General features: G+C 38.3%; 3 protein-coding genes across 3 annotated transcripts; all 3 read left to right on the top strand.

The window, feature by feature from the left end:
- The first annotated feature begins 1,789 nt into the window (after positions 1 to 1,789).
- On the top strand, positions 1,790 to 2,396 carry LOC129245817 (uncharacterized). Its single transcript, XM_054884216.1, has one exon. It carries the CDS (start codon positions 1,852 to 1,854, stop codon positions 2,194 to 2,196), a length of 345 nt encoding a protein of 114 aa, XP_054740191.1. The 5' UTR covers positions 1,790 to 1,851; the 3' UTR covers positions 2,197 to 2,396.
- Positions 2,397 to 9,411: 7,015 nt separating this feature from the next.
- On the top strand, positions 9,412 to 9,982 carry LOC129245994 (glycine-rich protein 3-like). The gene has a single exon (XM_054884469.1). The coding sequence runs from the start codon at positions 9,453 to 9,455 to the stop codon at positions 9,774 to 9,776; it is 324 nt and encodes a 107-aa protein (XP_054740444.1). The 5' UTR covers positions 9,412 to 9,452; the 3' UTR covers positions 9,777 to 9,982.
- A 2,155-nt stretch (positions 9,983 to 12,137) lies between these two features.
- Positions 12,138 to 12,521, top strand: LOC129245125 (uncharacterized). Its single transcript, XM_054883126.1, has one exon. It carries the CDS (start codon positions 12,232 to 12,234, stop codon positions 12,505 to 12,507), a length of 276 nt encoding a protein of 91 aa, XP_054739101.1. The 5' UTR covers positions 12,138 to 12,231; the 3' UTR covers positions 12,508 to 12,521.
- Positions 12,522 to 13,405: the final 884 nt, after the last annotated feature.

The following is a 13,405-nucleotide window of genomic DNA, read 5'->3' as shown; positions in this document are numbered from 1 at the left end:
TTGTATATTAAGGTACAGAGAGAGTCCAATTCGAAGTTAAATGTGAGGAACGACCCTGCTGTGTGCAGAAAGAAATAAAATGTAATAATAGGACTATGAATAAGTTCGTGCGGTTTTACAACAGATGGCGTAACTTGATTATTATTCCATCGATCCACATTTCCAAACATTCATTGGAGAGCTACTGTCGTAAGGCACAAACGTCAGTATAAGTTTTTTATTTGAAGCGTAAACAACGATATTTTTACCACACTTGAAAATGTCGAATTTCGTGCCAAATAATGTGTTTTTGCGGGGAATTCTTCTTCATTATTTTAATATGAAGAAAAAAGCAGCCGAAAGTCATCGTATCTTGGTGGAAGTTTATGGTGAGCATGCTCTAGCTGAGCGAACGTGCCAGAAGTGGTTTGCACGCTTTAAAAGTGGTGATTTTGGCTTGGAAGACGAAGAACGCGAGGGTGCGCCGCCAAAGTTCATGGATACCGAATTGGAGGAATTGCTCGATCAATATCCGGCTCAAACGCAAGAAGAGGTTGCAAAAACTTTGGGAGTTGATCAATCAACCATTTCCAAACGTTTAAAAGCCATGGGAATGATCCGAAAGGTAGGCCATTGGGTGCCGTATGAATTGAAGCCAAGAGACGTTGAACGCCGTTTTATGGCATGCGAACAACTGCTTCAACGGCACAAAAGAAAGGGTTTTTTGCATCGAATTGTGACTGGCGATGAAAAGTGGGTCCATTACGACAATCCAAAACGTCGGGCAACGTATGGATACCCTGGCCATGCTTCAACATCGACGTCGGCGCAGAATATTCATGGCCTGAAGGTTATGCTGTGTATCTGGTGGGACCAGCTGGGTGTTGTGTATTATGAGCTACTGAAACCGAATGAAACGATTACGGGGGATGTCTACCGACGACAATTGATGCGTTTGAGCCGAGCACTGCGAGAAAAACGGCCGCAATACGCCGATAGACACGACAAAGTTATTTTGCAACATGACAATGCTCGGCCACATGTTGCACAAGTGGTCAAAACATACTTAGAAACGCTCAAATGGGATGTCCTACCCCACCCGCCGTATAGTCCAGACCTTGCGCCATCCCATTACTATCTCTTCCGATCGATGCAACATGGCCTGGCTGACCAGTACTTCCGTAATTACGATGAAGTCAAAAAATGGATCGATTCGTGGATTGCGGCAAAACCGACCGAATTTTTCACAAAGGGAATCCGTGAATTGCCAGAAAGATGGGAAAAAGTAGTAGCAAGCGATGGACAATACTTTGAATATTAAATTTGTAACCATTTTACGTCAATAAAGTTTCAAATTTCGAAAAAAAACCGCACGAACTTATTCATATATAAAATTTTCGTTGGCCAGTGTCGGCATTGGCTTGTAATGAGTTTGCTTAATTTTCTATTAAAAATTCAACTATTGTTTTTAATTTTTTAATTCTCAAACATAGCAGTCTGGGTGTTGAACAAAACTTTCGGGGATCTTTTAATATGTACATATGTATGTAGCTCCACTTCAGATCCCCGCAAAATCTGTTGAGCAATTTTTTAAGTATACTTACCATTAATTATAACTCAATTCAATAGCATACACACTCACAAATCAACAAACACATTCACTTACGCTGTTTTATGAGTTAGCAATCTTTTTCGAATGATTAATTGCTCGCCCAGGGGAAACTATGAGCTGAAAGTTCTATGAGCACCATGGAAGAAATTAGTATAAATTCGAAGATATGCAACTTAGAGGGATCAAAGTAGATTTGTATTTGCTTCGTCTACAACTAAGAATTTTTCGCATATCACCATTATTGAAATTTACTACCGAGAATGAAGTTGGTTCTAGCAATCCTTTTGGCATTCTTTGCTTTGGCTTATGCCTATCCCAGTCCAGGTGCTGATCAGCAAGAAACGTTAGATACGGTGAACGTGCCATTGCTTGCGGATGCGGACTCCGATCATGTACGAGAAGCGCGTGGTTCTGGTCCTGGTTGTTGTGGTGGCGGCGGCCGTGGTGGAGGTGGTTACGGAGGTTATAATGGTGGTGGTGGCAACAGAGGCTATAATGGCGGTGGCGGTGGCGGTGGCGGCTATGGTGGTTATTCCAGTGCTAGTGCTAGTGCCAGCGCCCAAGCTTCAGCCAGTTCTGGTGGCTACAACAAATACGGCAAATAAAGTGTATAAAAGTGATGAGCTGCTTTCAAGATATAAGTAATGTTATGTTTTATATTACGACAAAAAAAATATGATGTAACAAGCATGGAATTCATCGGCATGTGTGCATTGGAATGTATAAAAGAAAACTGGATTGTACAAAGTAGATTTATTGAGCGGATTTTAATAATATATTTCAAACGCTTTGGGTACAATTTTAATTTGTTGCTGACATTTTAATGAGAGAAATTAGTGCTCAGGCTACGTTTTTTTTAAAGCACCCTTATCTGAACATTTTTTAATTCTGCATTATTTGCAAATCGATCATAACCATCGTGCATATACGAGTGCGTACGGTATTCGAGGACATTTGAGAGTAATACACCCTTTTTATGTGCTTGGTCGAGTTCTTTCTCCAATTTGTGGCGTGCACCTGGATGTTGCTCTACAAATAGAGAGACCTACAGTTTCAAGCCGACTCTGAAAGGAGGATCTTTTTATGAGGAGCTTTTTCATGGCAGAAACACACTCGGAGGTTTGCCATTGCCTGCCGAGAGGCGACCGCTATTGGAAAGAGCTTTTTCTTAATTTTGTTGTTTCACGGAGATTCGAACCAACGATCTCCGAATTCCGAATGGTAGTCACGGACCAACCCATTCGGCTACGGCGGCCGCCCGGAGTAGGTTTACCAGCTTTTATTTTGAACTGAATTTAATGAAATTTGAATTTAATGAAATTTCACGAATTTTGTACACAACATTAACTTATTATATTATATATCTAAAATTCATTTAATAAAATATCCATTAGCTGCATTGACCTCCTCAAGCCGTGCCCGAATCAAATTCTCTTAATCATATTATTAATAACGGTATTAATTGAAGCCTTCAGAGAAGTAATGATATTATGAGGGAGCTTATTGGTTTTACGCTAATTACGTCTCATACGTAGTAATCTATGGGATTAAGGTCCGGGGTGTTAGGCGGCCATAAGCTCGGTAATTTTGTTCGAAGCCGATTTGATATTTTGATCACATAACTCTCTGTTTGCTCCGACATGAACTGTCTTCTGCGCACAACGTAGGATTTCAGATCAGAAACATTAAGCTCATTCGCAAGGGCCCTAATTGATTTTGAAGGGTCCTCGTCAATGATCGCTTGCACTTGTTCAATAAATTCTGTATATAGGACAGTGTCACAATATTCGTCGGATTTTTTGCGTTCCGGAACAGATTCTGCATCACGACATAACTACTTATTAACACATTAACAGGGAGGGTTATTATATACATATTTTACTATTACTTTGTTGGATGTTTGGTCGGGCTCATCCCCCGATTTATGATATGTGTCTTCCATTTTATGAGGAACTTTTCCAAATTAGCCATTGCCTACCCAGTTGCGGGCACCATTCTGGGGTTTTATGCAGAACCCAAGCAGTACAAGGATATAAGGAACCCTGTGTTTTATTTCGAGCTAACCCCCCTTTTATAAGCTTTCTATTTCCGACTATACATTGGTTGATTTTAGAGTTTAAAAGGGGTTCTACAAGCATTGTAGATCATAAAACAAGCAGTACGTAGTGGACGTAGAAAAATACAGCAAGACCATAAATCATTAAGCAAGAGTATGATATAGTTTGTGACTAAGCGTGAAACTTCTGACACTATAGGCATCTCAGATGAACGAATGCTCTATATCGTATAGATAAAAATTTAGCCGTTTTTTCGCGTATGTTCAAGCTCACAGGATAAGTTCGTCTTTAGCCAATTAGAAGGAAATCGTAGGATTTTTCGTTGGAGGAGCGGTGGTCGAGATATATCTAAAAATCGTATTTATAGCCCGATTTGGCTCAAATTCGAAAAATATATTAATTACGCGAAGAGAAATATTTTATCCCCAAATTGATTGAGCCGCAGTGAATGGTGGCCATGTTTACTAATATACCTTTATACGAAAAACTTCATATGGAAAAGCTCTTTGGAAATTTGGTGCCGCATTTAACAACTATTCTTAAAAAAATATTACATTTTGGTGAGTTTCCGCAAGAAGATTGGAGGGACGATATACAATTATTGGACGATCAATGGAATAAGTATATTAAAAATAAAAAATAGTTTAAAAAAACTAAAAAACACGCTTTTATTGCTAATCGAACTAAAAAGTAGAAAATAAATTTAAATGACAAAAAGACCTATAATGAAGTAATAGCAAATGGAACGATCAGCCATAGTCAACTACCTCAGAACAGAATTATAACAAAAATTAAGATATAAATAGAGTAATTCAAATTAGAGTTAAAAGCGTGGGATGACGCTGAGGCATAATTGAGGTCTATGCCGTTAATGTGCCGAATTATCTAAGCCTTTAGCTCTTGAATTATTGCTAGCTTATCGACGTACACCTTTTCTTTCAAATAACCCCTAAGAAAGAAGTCCAACGGTGTCAAATCACATGATATTGGCGGCTAATTGACATCGCCGCGACGTGAGAATATTCGGCAATCAAATTTTTCGCGCAAGAGCCATGTGTGACAAGTGTCACCGTCCTGTTGAAACCGCATATCGTCCACATCCATACCTTCCAATTCAGGCCATAAAAAGTTCGTTATCCTCTCACGATAGCGAACACTATTCACAGTAACTGCCTGACCGGCCTCATTTAGGAAAAAATACGGCCCAATGATGCCGCTGGCCCATAAACCGCACCAAACAGTCATTCTTTGTGGGTGCATTGGTTTTTCGGCAATCACTCTTGGATTATGATTCGCCCAAATGCGGCAATTCTCCTTATTGACGAATCCACTGAGGTGAAAATGTGTGATGAGATGATTTTCTTCGAAAATTGGTCATTCACTGTTGCCATTTCCTGCCACCATTCTGACCATTGTTGACGCTTGAAATGGTCAAGAGGCTTTGGTTCTTGAGTCAATTGCACTTTGTAAGCGTGTCAATGCAAGTCTTTATATATAATGTTCACCAACGACGAGCGTGAGAGGTGCAATTGTTGGGCACGACGACGAGTTGAGGTGGACGGCTCTTCAACCACCTTATCGCGAACAGTTTGAAAATTATAACTTCTTAGAAACACCTTCTATCTTTTAAAAACCAAGGCTTCCAAACAATGTCTACTTGTGATTTTTCTATTTACAAAGAATGTATAAGTATTTTATAAATTAAAACCTGCATTGTTCTCTTAATACAAAAAAAACGTTTGAGTGTTGTGCAATATTTTAAAATCTGTAATCAGTTACGCCATAAAAACAGTGCTACGCATTGACCACATTGAGCTGCTACAAAAAAGTGAAAGCGTAATTATACCAGTTTGAAAAAACAATAGCTTTAATTTAAAATAATTATTATTTTTAATTCAAAATTCAATACGAGTAATTAATACAACTTAACATTTCGAATTTTCTGGAATAAATTTTCCCAGGGCTGCAATAAGTATATAATTGACTGTCGGCGCACTTACAGCAGCAGAATAATTTTAAAAGTTTTTCACTGCAGAACTTCGCAAACAAGCCGTATTAAGCCAATAATTAACGCAGAGAAGCACTTACAAACTTCATTATTTTATTAGTTGGGAAAAAAAGACAACAAACCAAATGAACATCCTGATCTTCCCATTCTTTCTGGCACTCATCGCTTCGATGCAATGCTATCCATATCCAACACTCGAGCACATAGAAGAGATCACTGTGAATCCTTTGCGTTTAATGTCGGAGGACATGGCCGAGCTCCTGCGTCATAAACGCGATTATGGAGCAGGTGCTACTGCATCCGCATCTTCGTTATCTAACGCGTATGCTGGTGGTTACCCTCAATATGGATGTCGATATTAAAATGCTGTTTCAAAAACTGATTATGAATTATATAACAAAAGAAAAAATAACTTCACAGAATCACTAACTTTGAAATTTTCTTTGCTCTCAATCTGAGCTAGCAAGGGAAGGGGCCGATCTCTCTCGATGGAAAATCCAATAGCAAATCGGTTATGGAACACACTTGCGAAGTAACCAGACAAAATCGAAAACACTACCCCTGAATCTACCTCCTTTAAATTTGAAAATTTATTTTATTATGAAAACATGTGAATATATTTCGAATATACTAGCTTTAGTTTGATCCCAATCCAGTACAGAAGGTAACGACTCCAATCATAATTATTACAAAGAAAGGTATTATATATTGGGTATTCGTATTTCTAATCAAACTTCATCTCATTTTTTTTTATATTTATAATGAACTTTAGTAAACCAAATATGTACCATTTTGGTCGAGTACCTTTTGCCATTTTTCTTCTAGAGACAGTATTCCATCAGTGTAAAACTTTTGTGGTTTCTCGGCGAAAAACTACGACAAGTAATTTTCACAGGCTTCTCTTGAAGCCAACTTTACTCCATTAAGGGAGTTCTGCATTGACCGAAACAAATGGTAGTCCGATGGTGCAAGGTCAGGGCTATATGGTGGATGTATCAAAATTTCCCAGCTAAGCTCTCCCAGTTTTTGCCGAGTCATCAAAGATGTGTGTGGCCTGGCGTTGTTCTGATGGAAGACGACGCCCTTTCTGCTGATCAGTTCTGGCCGTTTTTGTCGATTGCTTGCTTCAATCTCATCAGTTGTTGACAGTAAAGTGTAGAATCAATCGTTAGAGCAGGCTGGAGCAGCTCATAGTGGATGATTCCTTTCCAATCCCACCAAACACACAGCATAACCTTTCGAGGCGTCAATCCTGGCTTTGCGACCATTTGTTGAGGTTCACCACCCTTGCACCATGATCTTTTTCGCACATTATTTTCGTATTTGATCCACTTTTCGTCTCCTGTTACCACTCGCTTCAGAAATGGTTCGATTTCATTTCGTTTCAGCAAAGAATCGCAGATCTTGATTCGGTCCATTAAATTTTTCACAGACAATTCATGTGGTACCCAAACATCGAGCTTCTTTTTGTAACCAGCCTTTTTTAAATGGTTCAAAACCGTTTGATGATGAATGTTTAGTGTCTTGGCGATGTCATGACAGCTTATGTGATCAATCTTTTCCATAATTTCATCGACTTTTTCAACGATAGGTCGACCGGAGCGAGGTGCATCTTTCACATCGAAATTTCCAGAATAGAAGCGAGCGAACCATTGTTGTGCTACACGAACTGATACAGCATCGTCTCCGTAAACTTCACAAATTTCATTGTTTCGAATTTCCTGTCTCACATATTAATTAATACCGGAATACCTATAAAGTCGTAATGACCACCTACATTTTACCACGCTTATATCGAGTCGTTTTCTTGTTTATCCGAGATTTTAATGGAAACTTTGCAGTCGATTTTTAAGTAACTTACCGATGAGTAAATAAGAAATTTAAACGTTGCCTATAGTTCTAGAATATGGAAAAATAAACTTATATTATGGCGATTCTCTAAGTCTTGCTTAATTGCCGAATATGCACTTATTTTGCAGAATTGTAGTAATCTTAAAATAAACAACAATAAAAAGTTAGGACAGAGTCGCATTTGACTTCTTGTACGCGCCGTTGCATGGAAAGATATGGGTATAGTGCGTAAGTGTAGGTAAAGGGGAAGGAATTTTTGAATGTATTGGAATTTTTGTTTTTGAAAACTTTACAATTTTTACACTGTGCAAGGATTATGCAAGATATTGACAATCTCCCTGTGTATTCTAAGGCGTTCGAATTAAATACTTGCCTTTAACCCTTAAAGGGTAACCCTTACATGTCTTGAAATAAAGCCAGTATCATATTTGAATGATATGGGTCCCTTTACGCTTGGGAAACATTGCAAACTTATTGCAAAATTGTTGTAAAGGGTGTTTTTTTAGAGGTTAGGTTTTCAAGTTGGCACTACTTTTTTCGTAGATGGTCTTTTTGACAGCTGTCACTTGATTTATGCTCAGTTTGGTTTGCCATTTCATTATGAATAGACTTACACCTGAACAACGTTTGCAAATCGTGCAAATTTATTACGAAAATAATGGTTCGGTTCGCGCGACGCATCGAAGAAAATTTTGTTCAGCGATGAAGCTCACTTTTGGTTGAATGGGTATGTCAATAAGCAAAATTGTCGCATTTGGAGTGAACATAATCCACAAGCCATCGCTGAGACGCCGTTACATCCTCAAAAAGTCACTGTTTGGTGTGTTCTATGGGCAGAGGGAATCATTGGTCCATATTTCTTTAAAAATGAAGCCGGCCATAATGTTACAGTCAATGGAGAGCGCTATAGAGCCATAATTAATGACTTTTTCGTGCCTGAATTGGACGATGTTGATGTGGACGACCTTTGGTTCCAACAAGACGGCGCTACATGCCATACAGCCAACGCAACAATCGATTTATTGAAGGAAACTTTTGGTGAGCGCATTATCTCGCGACGTGGACCTTTGGCGTGGCCTCCAAGATCGTGCGATATAACACCGCTGGACTATTTCTTGTGGGGCTATGTGAAGTCGCTTGTCTACGCAGATAAGCCCGAGACGATTGACGTCTTGGAAGAGAATATTCGGCGCGTTATTGCTGACATACGGCCCCAATTGCTGCAAAAAGTGGTCGAAAATTGGGCCTCTCGGCTGGAATTTATTCGAGCCAGCCGCGGCGGCCACTTGCCCGAAATCATTTTTAAAACATAATGGCAAACCCTTATCTTTATAATAAAGCTAAATTCTTGGCCATAACATTAAATTATATACGTTTTATTTCATCTTGAAAACCTAACCTCTAAAAAAAACACCCTCTATTTATAAAATTATTTCTGTTTTGTTAAAAAACAAAAATATATACCTCTAAAATCCCCCTTTTTATATATCTCTTATTTACAATAAATATATTAATAAATAATGAATTAGTCAATATTTATAGCAGCAAAAATCCCCTATCGCAAGTATCTTGAATGACATTCTTCACATTCGAATCGTTGCATAGCTACTCTGGTTTTTATCATTTGAAAAAAAATTCATTTGATAATTTCAACCAAAATATATGTATAAACAAATACTTATAATATCTAGAACAATAATAAACGAACGAACAAAAGCCAGTCGTAACAGAGCATAGCCAGAAGATGCTACTCAACCTGTTAAACAGTGCATCACACACACACACACACACCCATCCAAACCCGAATTGTTTTCACGCATCATCGGCCATTCGTATACTTTTCTCGAAATTGCATCTATAAAATATTCAGAAATTCGCAGCGGCTAAGCAGAAATCGAGTAACTTTCTAACAGCAAACAGTCGGCGTGAAAAATACGATCCGAGAATGAAATTCAACACGTTCTGCTTGGTGCTTTCTCTCCTAATGGTTATTTGCTATAGCTTACCTGTTGAACGCGAAACGCTGCTGAGTATTGAGCAGGTTCAACCAGGAGCTGTGTCCTTGGAGCAGCAACCACAGCAACTGAGACGTGTGGTGCGCCACTTTCCTAACTTTGGTTATGGAGGCTACCCTGGTTTTGGCGGTTATGGTGGATACCCTTCCTACGGTGGTTATGGGGGCTTCCCTAGCTATGGTGGCGGTGGAGCTTCGTACGCTAGTAGTAGTGCAGGTGCCACTGCCGGCGCATTTAACTCCCCATATTTTTGAGAGAAAAGGAAAGTTCATTAAAAGGTGGAAATAAATAAAGTGTTAATTATTATATTTTATTTAAGTCAAAATAAAAAATAAATTAAAAGTAAGGAATATTTTTAAGTGTTAATTGAAAGGCTTGAAATATTTTAAACAATATACACGTATGTGTATGTGAGATTCAAAATTAAGTACAAAATTGGGGTTTCTTCTTTACTCAAAGATCATAGCTAAAGTTGGGTGCTGTTTATAATACAAAAAACATAAATAAAGTAAGTAGATAAAATTTGTGCTCAAGTCTTTCGTTTAGTCACTGGAAACTTGAGTTATTATTCCGAACTGGCATTATTTTTTTTTTTTCTTTTATAAAGTAAGACATTTTGTAAGCACAGAGCCAATATTGCTCATTGAAAGAAAGGGGGAGACTGAAAAATGTATTGCTTCTCCACAAACAAGCGATTTGTCAAGAGAAAGAAGTAGTGTGGCTCGTCCATTTTCAATACATATATTATATCCCAGCTATAAATAAATGCTCTATATCTAGCGAAGGCCAGACAGCGGCAATGAAAATATTCTGTGCTATTCTCCTCCTCCATCAAGATGTACACAGAGGATGATCGATGTTATCTATGGTGACCGTATGTCGCCCCATGGTTTGTGCGCCATCATTAATCGTTAGGATTAATAGCACACTTCACTCCTTCTCTGACTGAGAAGAAATTTTGTTACCATATTGTCAGCTTCCTGAAACACTTCGTTATTCTGCTTGGTTCTAAAATTGTCACAGTATCCCGTCTAAAGTCATAGTGTTACTGTCACTGAAGACCTTGAATTTATGTCCTTGCCACTTTTCGCTAATTATACAGTCTGCAATTATAATACCCGGTTTCACAAATCCATTTTAAAATCTATCAGGCTGTTGAAATTTAGTGTTGTGCAATTTCAATATGACGCTTTACTGTTTTAAATATGTGAAGTTACTGCCTAAATGCCATTCCACTTCAACACAATTTTCAGTCTTGGAGCCGTCGGTGTAGAAACTTCTTACGGAGCTCCCCAAAAGGGTGTCTGGATCTATCCATTGTTTGCCAACCGTTTAAGCAACTCTCTGTGTCCGGCACATGTATGCGTGCCTCAATCCAAAAAAGTGCAGTCGGCACATCGTTTTCATTGCCTTCTCTCGGATCGCTAAGTCCACTTTCCCAAAGCGTCTGCAATATCTATGCATACCCTCCATTGCAATCCGTTTAACATAAAACTCGTACTTGTTACCATGATTCTATGCCACCGTGCTACCGCAGAATATGTGACAAAGGGTCCAAACCACGACTTAAAAAAAAAGTTTATTCTGGTAACACTTGTTTTTCTGTAGTTTTATTTTATTGAATTTTTTTTTCCTTTTCTATTTTTAAGGCGTACTGTCGTACTATTCTCGCTGGGCAAGCAAGCTCAGGCATTTTGGCTCTCACTTTTTTCTTACACCTGCGGACAGTAGTACGAAACGCTTAAAACATCGTTTGGTCTCTCTACCCTAACTCAACCATACCTTTTCAGAAGCATTTACTTCATGTCAGCATGGTCAAGTCAGGATGGACATTCGATCTCGGCATTGTTTATCGTGAATATGTTACTGCCGAGCAGACAAGTACTAGGCAGTTCCACTTTGATGTTCTAAAGCGATTGTCTTGTCAACGTGGTACCTCAGCCGAAGCTGCTACAATAATTCAAATTAACAACTTCTTTCTCCAACATGTCAAAGTTTTTCGAAACTTAGAATGGATGTTATATTAGTTAGTGTTATTAACAGTATTGAGAACATTACTGGTGTATTCACTGTAAGGTAACATTGCTCAAGTACCCCTTAAATGCAGCAACTCTGTTATCAGTAACAAGTGAGTATCTTAATGTTATTGACACTATAGCGTTATTCCCTCGCATTGATCAATTCGCAGAAACTCTATAATATATTGTACTTGTGAAAGTCGCCAGTTTTCCGAGAGTTTCATTCATTAACAGGCATTAATTCAATAATAACAACTTATAAAAATTGTGTTGTTGACCTGCACAGTTAGCGATGATGAATTATTCACCCAGCAAACGCATCCGATTTTGTTAACACCCACTCGCACGATTATGCGGTAGAACACGACCTTAAACACCCTCTCGTCATTCATGTGGACGGACAGTTGTTTAAACGTTGTTTCAATTGTTGTTACATGACAAGGCATTCTAGACTTTGATAGGCACTTGTTGTTCTTCATTTTAAGTAATGCGCGACATATTTATGACTGATTATTTTAATTACGTTACTAGCATTACTTACATCTATTGCTTATATATTTACATGCGCACGCCGTTTCGGAATATATAAGCAATGAAACATCTTCATTCCAATCATATCGTTTGTAACTCTAAACGGGCCACTATCGCTGAAACAAACAAAGCTTCTCCTTCGAAAAGGATAACTATCGAAATGAAATTTCTCACTTTGTGCTTGGTGTTCGCGTTGTTTGTAGCACTTTTTGTTGATACTTATGGTAGTCCTGATGAGCTGGGAAGCATCGCCAATTTAGAAGTGGTTGAGGAGCCTCTATCGTTGTTGGATGTCGTTGAGCAGGGACATGAAAATGAAGGTGATCGTTTGACGCGTGGACATCGAGGTGGCTATCGTGGTGGATATCGTGGCGGATACCATGGGGGCTATCATCATGGGTATCGCGGGGGTCATCGTGGTCATTACTATTACTAAATTGCTGAAAGGATTATCTAAAAAAGGAGTCTCTGTTAATAGTTTTTGATTGAATTGTGAAAATTGTAAGCGAGTGACTTTTATGGTATACTTAAAGATATTAATAAATACACGGAGTGGATTTTAAAACCAAAATTTCAGTTTCTTATTTTAGATTCACCCATTAAAAAGTGCAATAGTTCTCCACAAATAAAATTTAACTATTGGTCAACACTTGTTTCAGAATCAGTGAATCAGATCTAACATAAATTAAGGTGGCAGACCACGGCGATGGTATCAACATCAGATAGTTATAATATTTATTTATTTATTTGTGATGAAACTATTGGGCGTAGGCTTTTTCCACATCAGCTTAAAAAACATAAATGTTACAAAAAACATAAACTTTTTAAATCGTGACTCCTATTCACGGCTCCCAGTGAGGAACTTTTTCTAGGACATGATGGGCGTGATAGGCACCGTAATTTTTTAATGGAATCTGAAACCAGTAAATGAATTAAAATCATCCGCTAACTGACGAAGCCGAAGCCGAATGGTTTGGTATGTGACTACCATTCGGAAATGTGAAAGTTTGAATCTCCGGACATGAAACACCAAACAATCAAAAAAGTTTCTTCTAATAGTTGTCGGCCCTCAGTTGATAAAAGCGCTCCTCCGAGTGTAATTCTTCCATGAAAAAGCTTTTCATGCAAAAGAAAAGTCATCTGCCATCCGAAGTCAGCTTAAAACTGTAGATCCTTCTATCGAGACGCGCACCACAAATTGGTAGAGGAACTCACCTGAGCTCAACAATTATATAAGTATATTTATGTATTATATATAAATATAAATATAAAAATTACGCTAAAGGAGCACTTTAATGTTTTGTTTTCAAAAAAATTTGGTTAAAAAAATTTTA

Source organism: Anastrepha obliqua, chromosome 4, assembly GCF_027943255.1.
Source record: "Anastrepha obliqua isolate idAnaObli1 chromosome 4, idAnaObli1_1.0, whole genome shotgun sequence".
In the NCBI taxonomy this organism is placed as follows: domain Eukaryota; kingdom Metazoa; phylum Arthropoda; class Insecta; order Diptera; family Tephritidae; genus Anastrepha; species Anastrepha obliqua.
The sequence above is the reverse complement of the archived record's forward strand: the minus strand, read 5'-3'. Positions and strand labels throughout refer to the sequence as shown.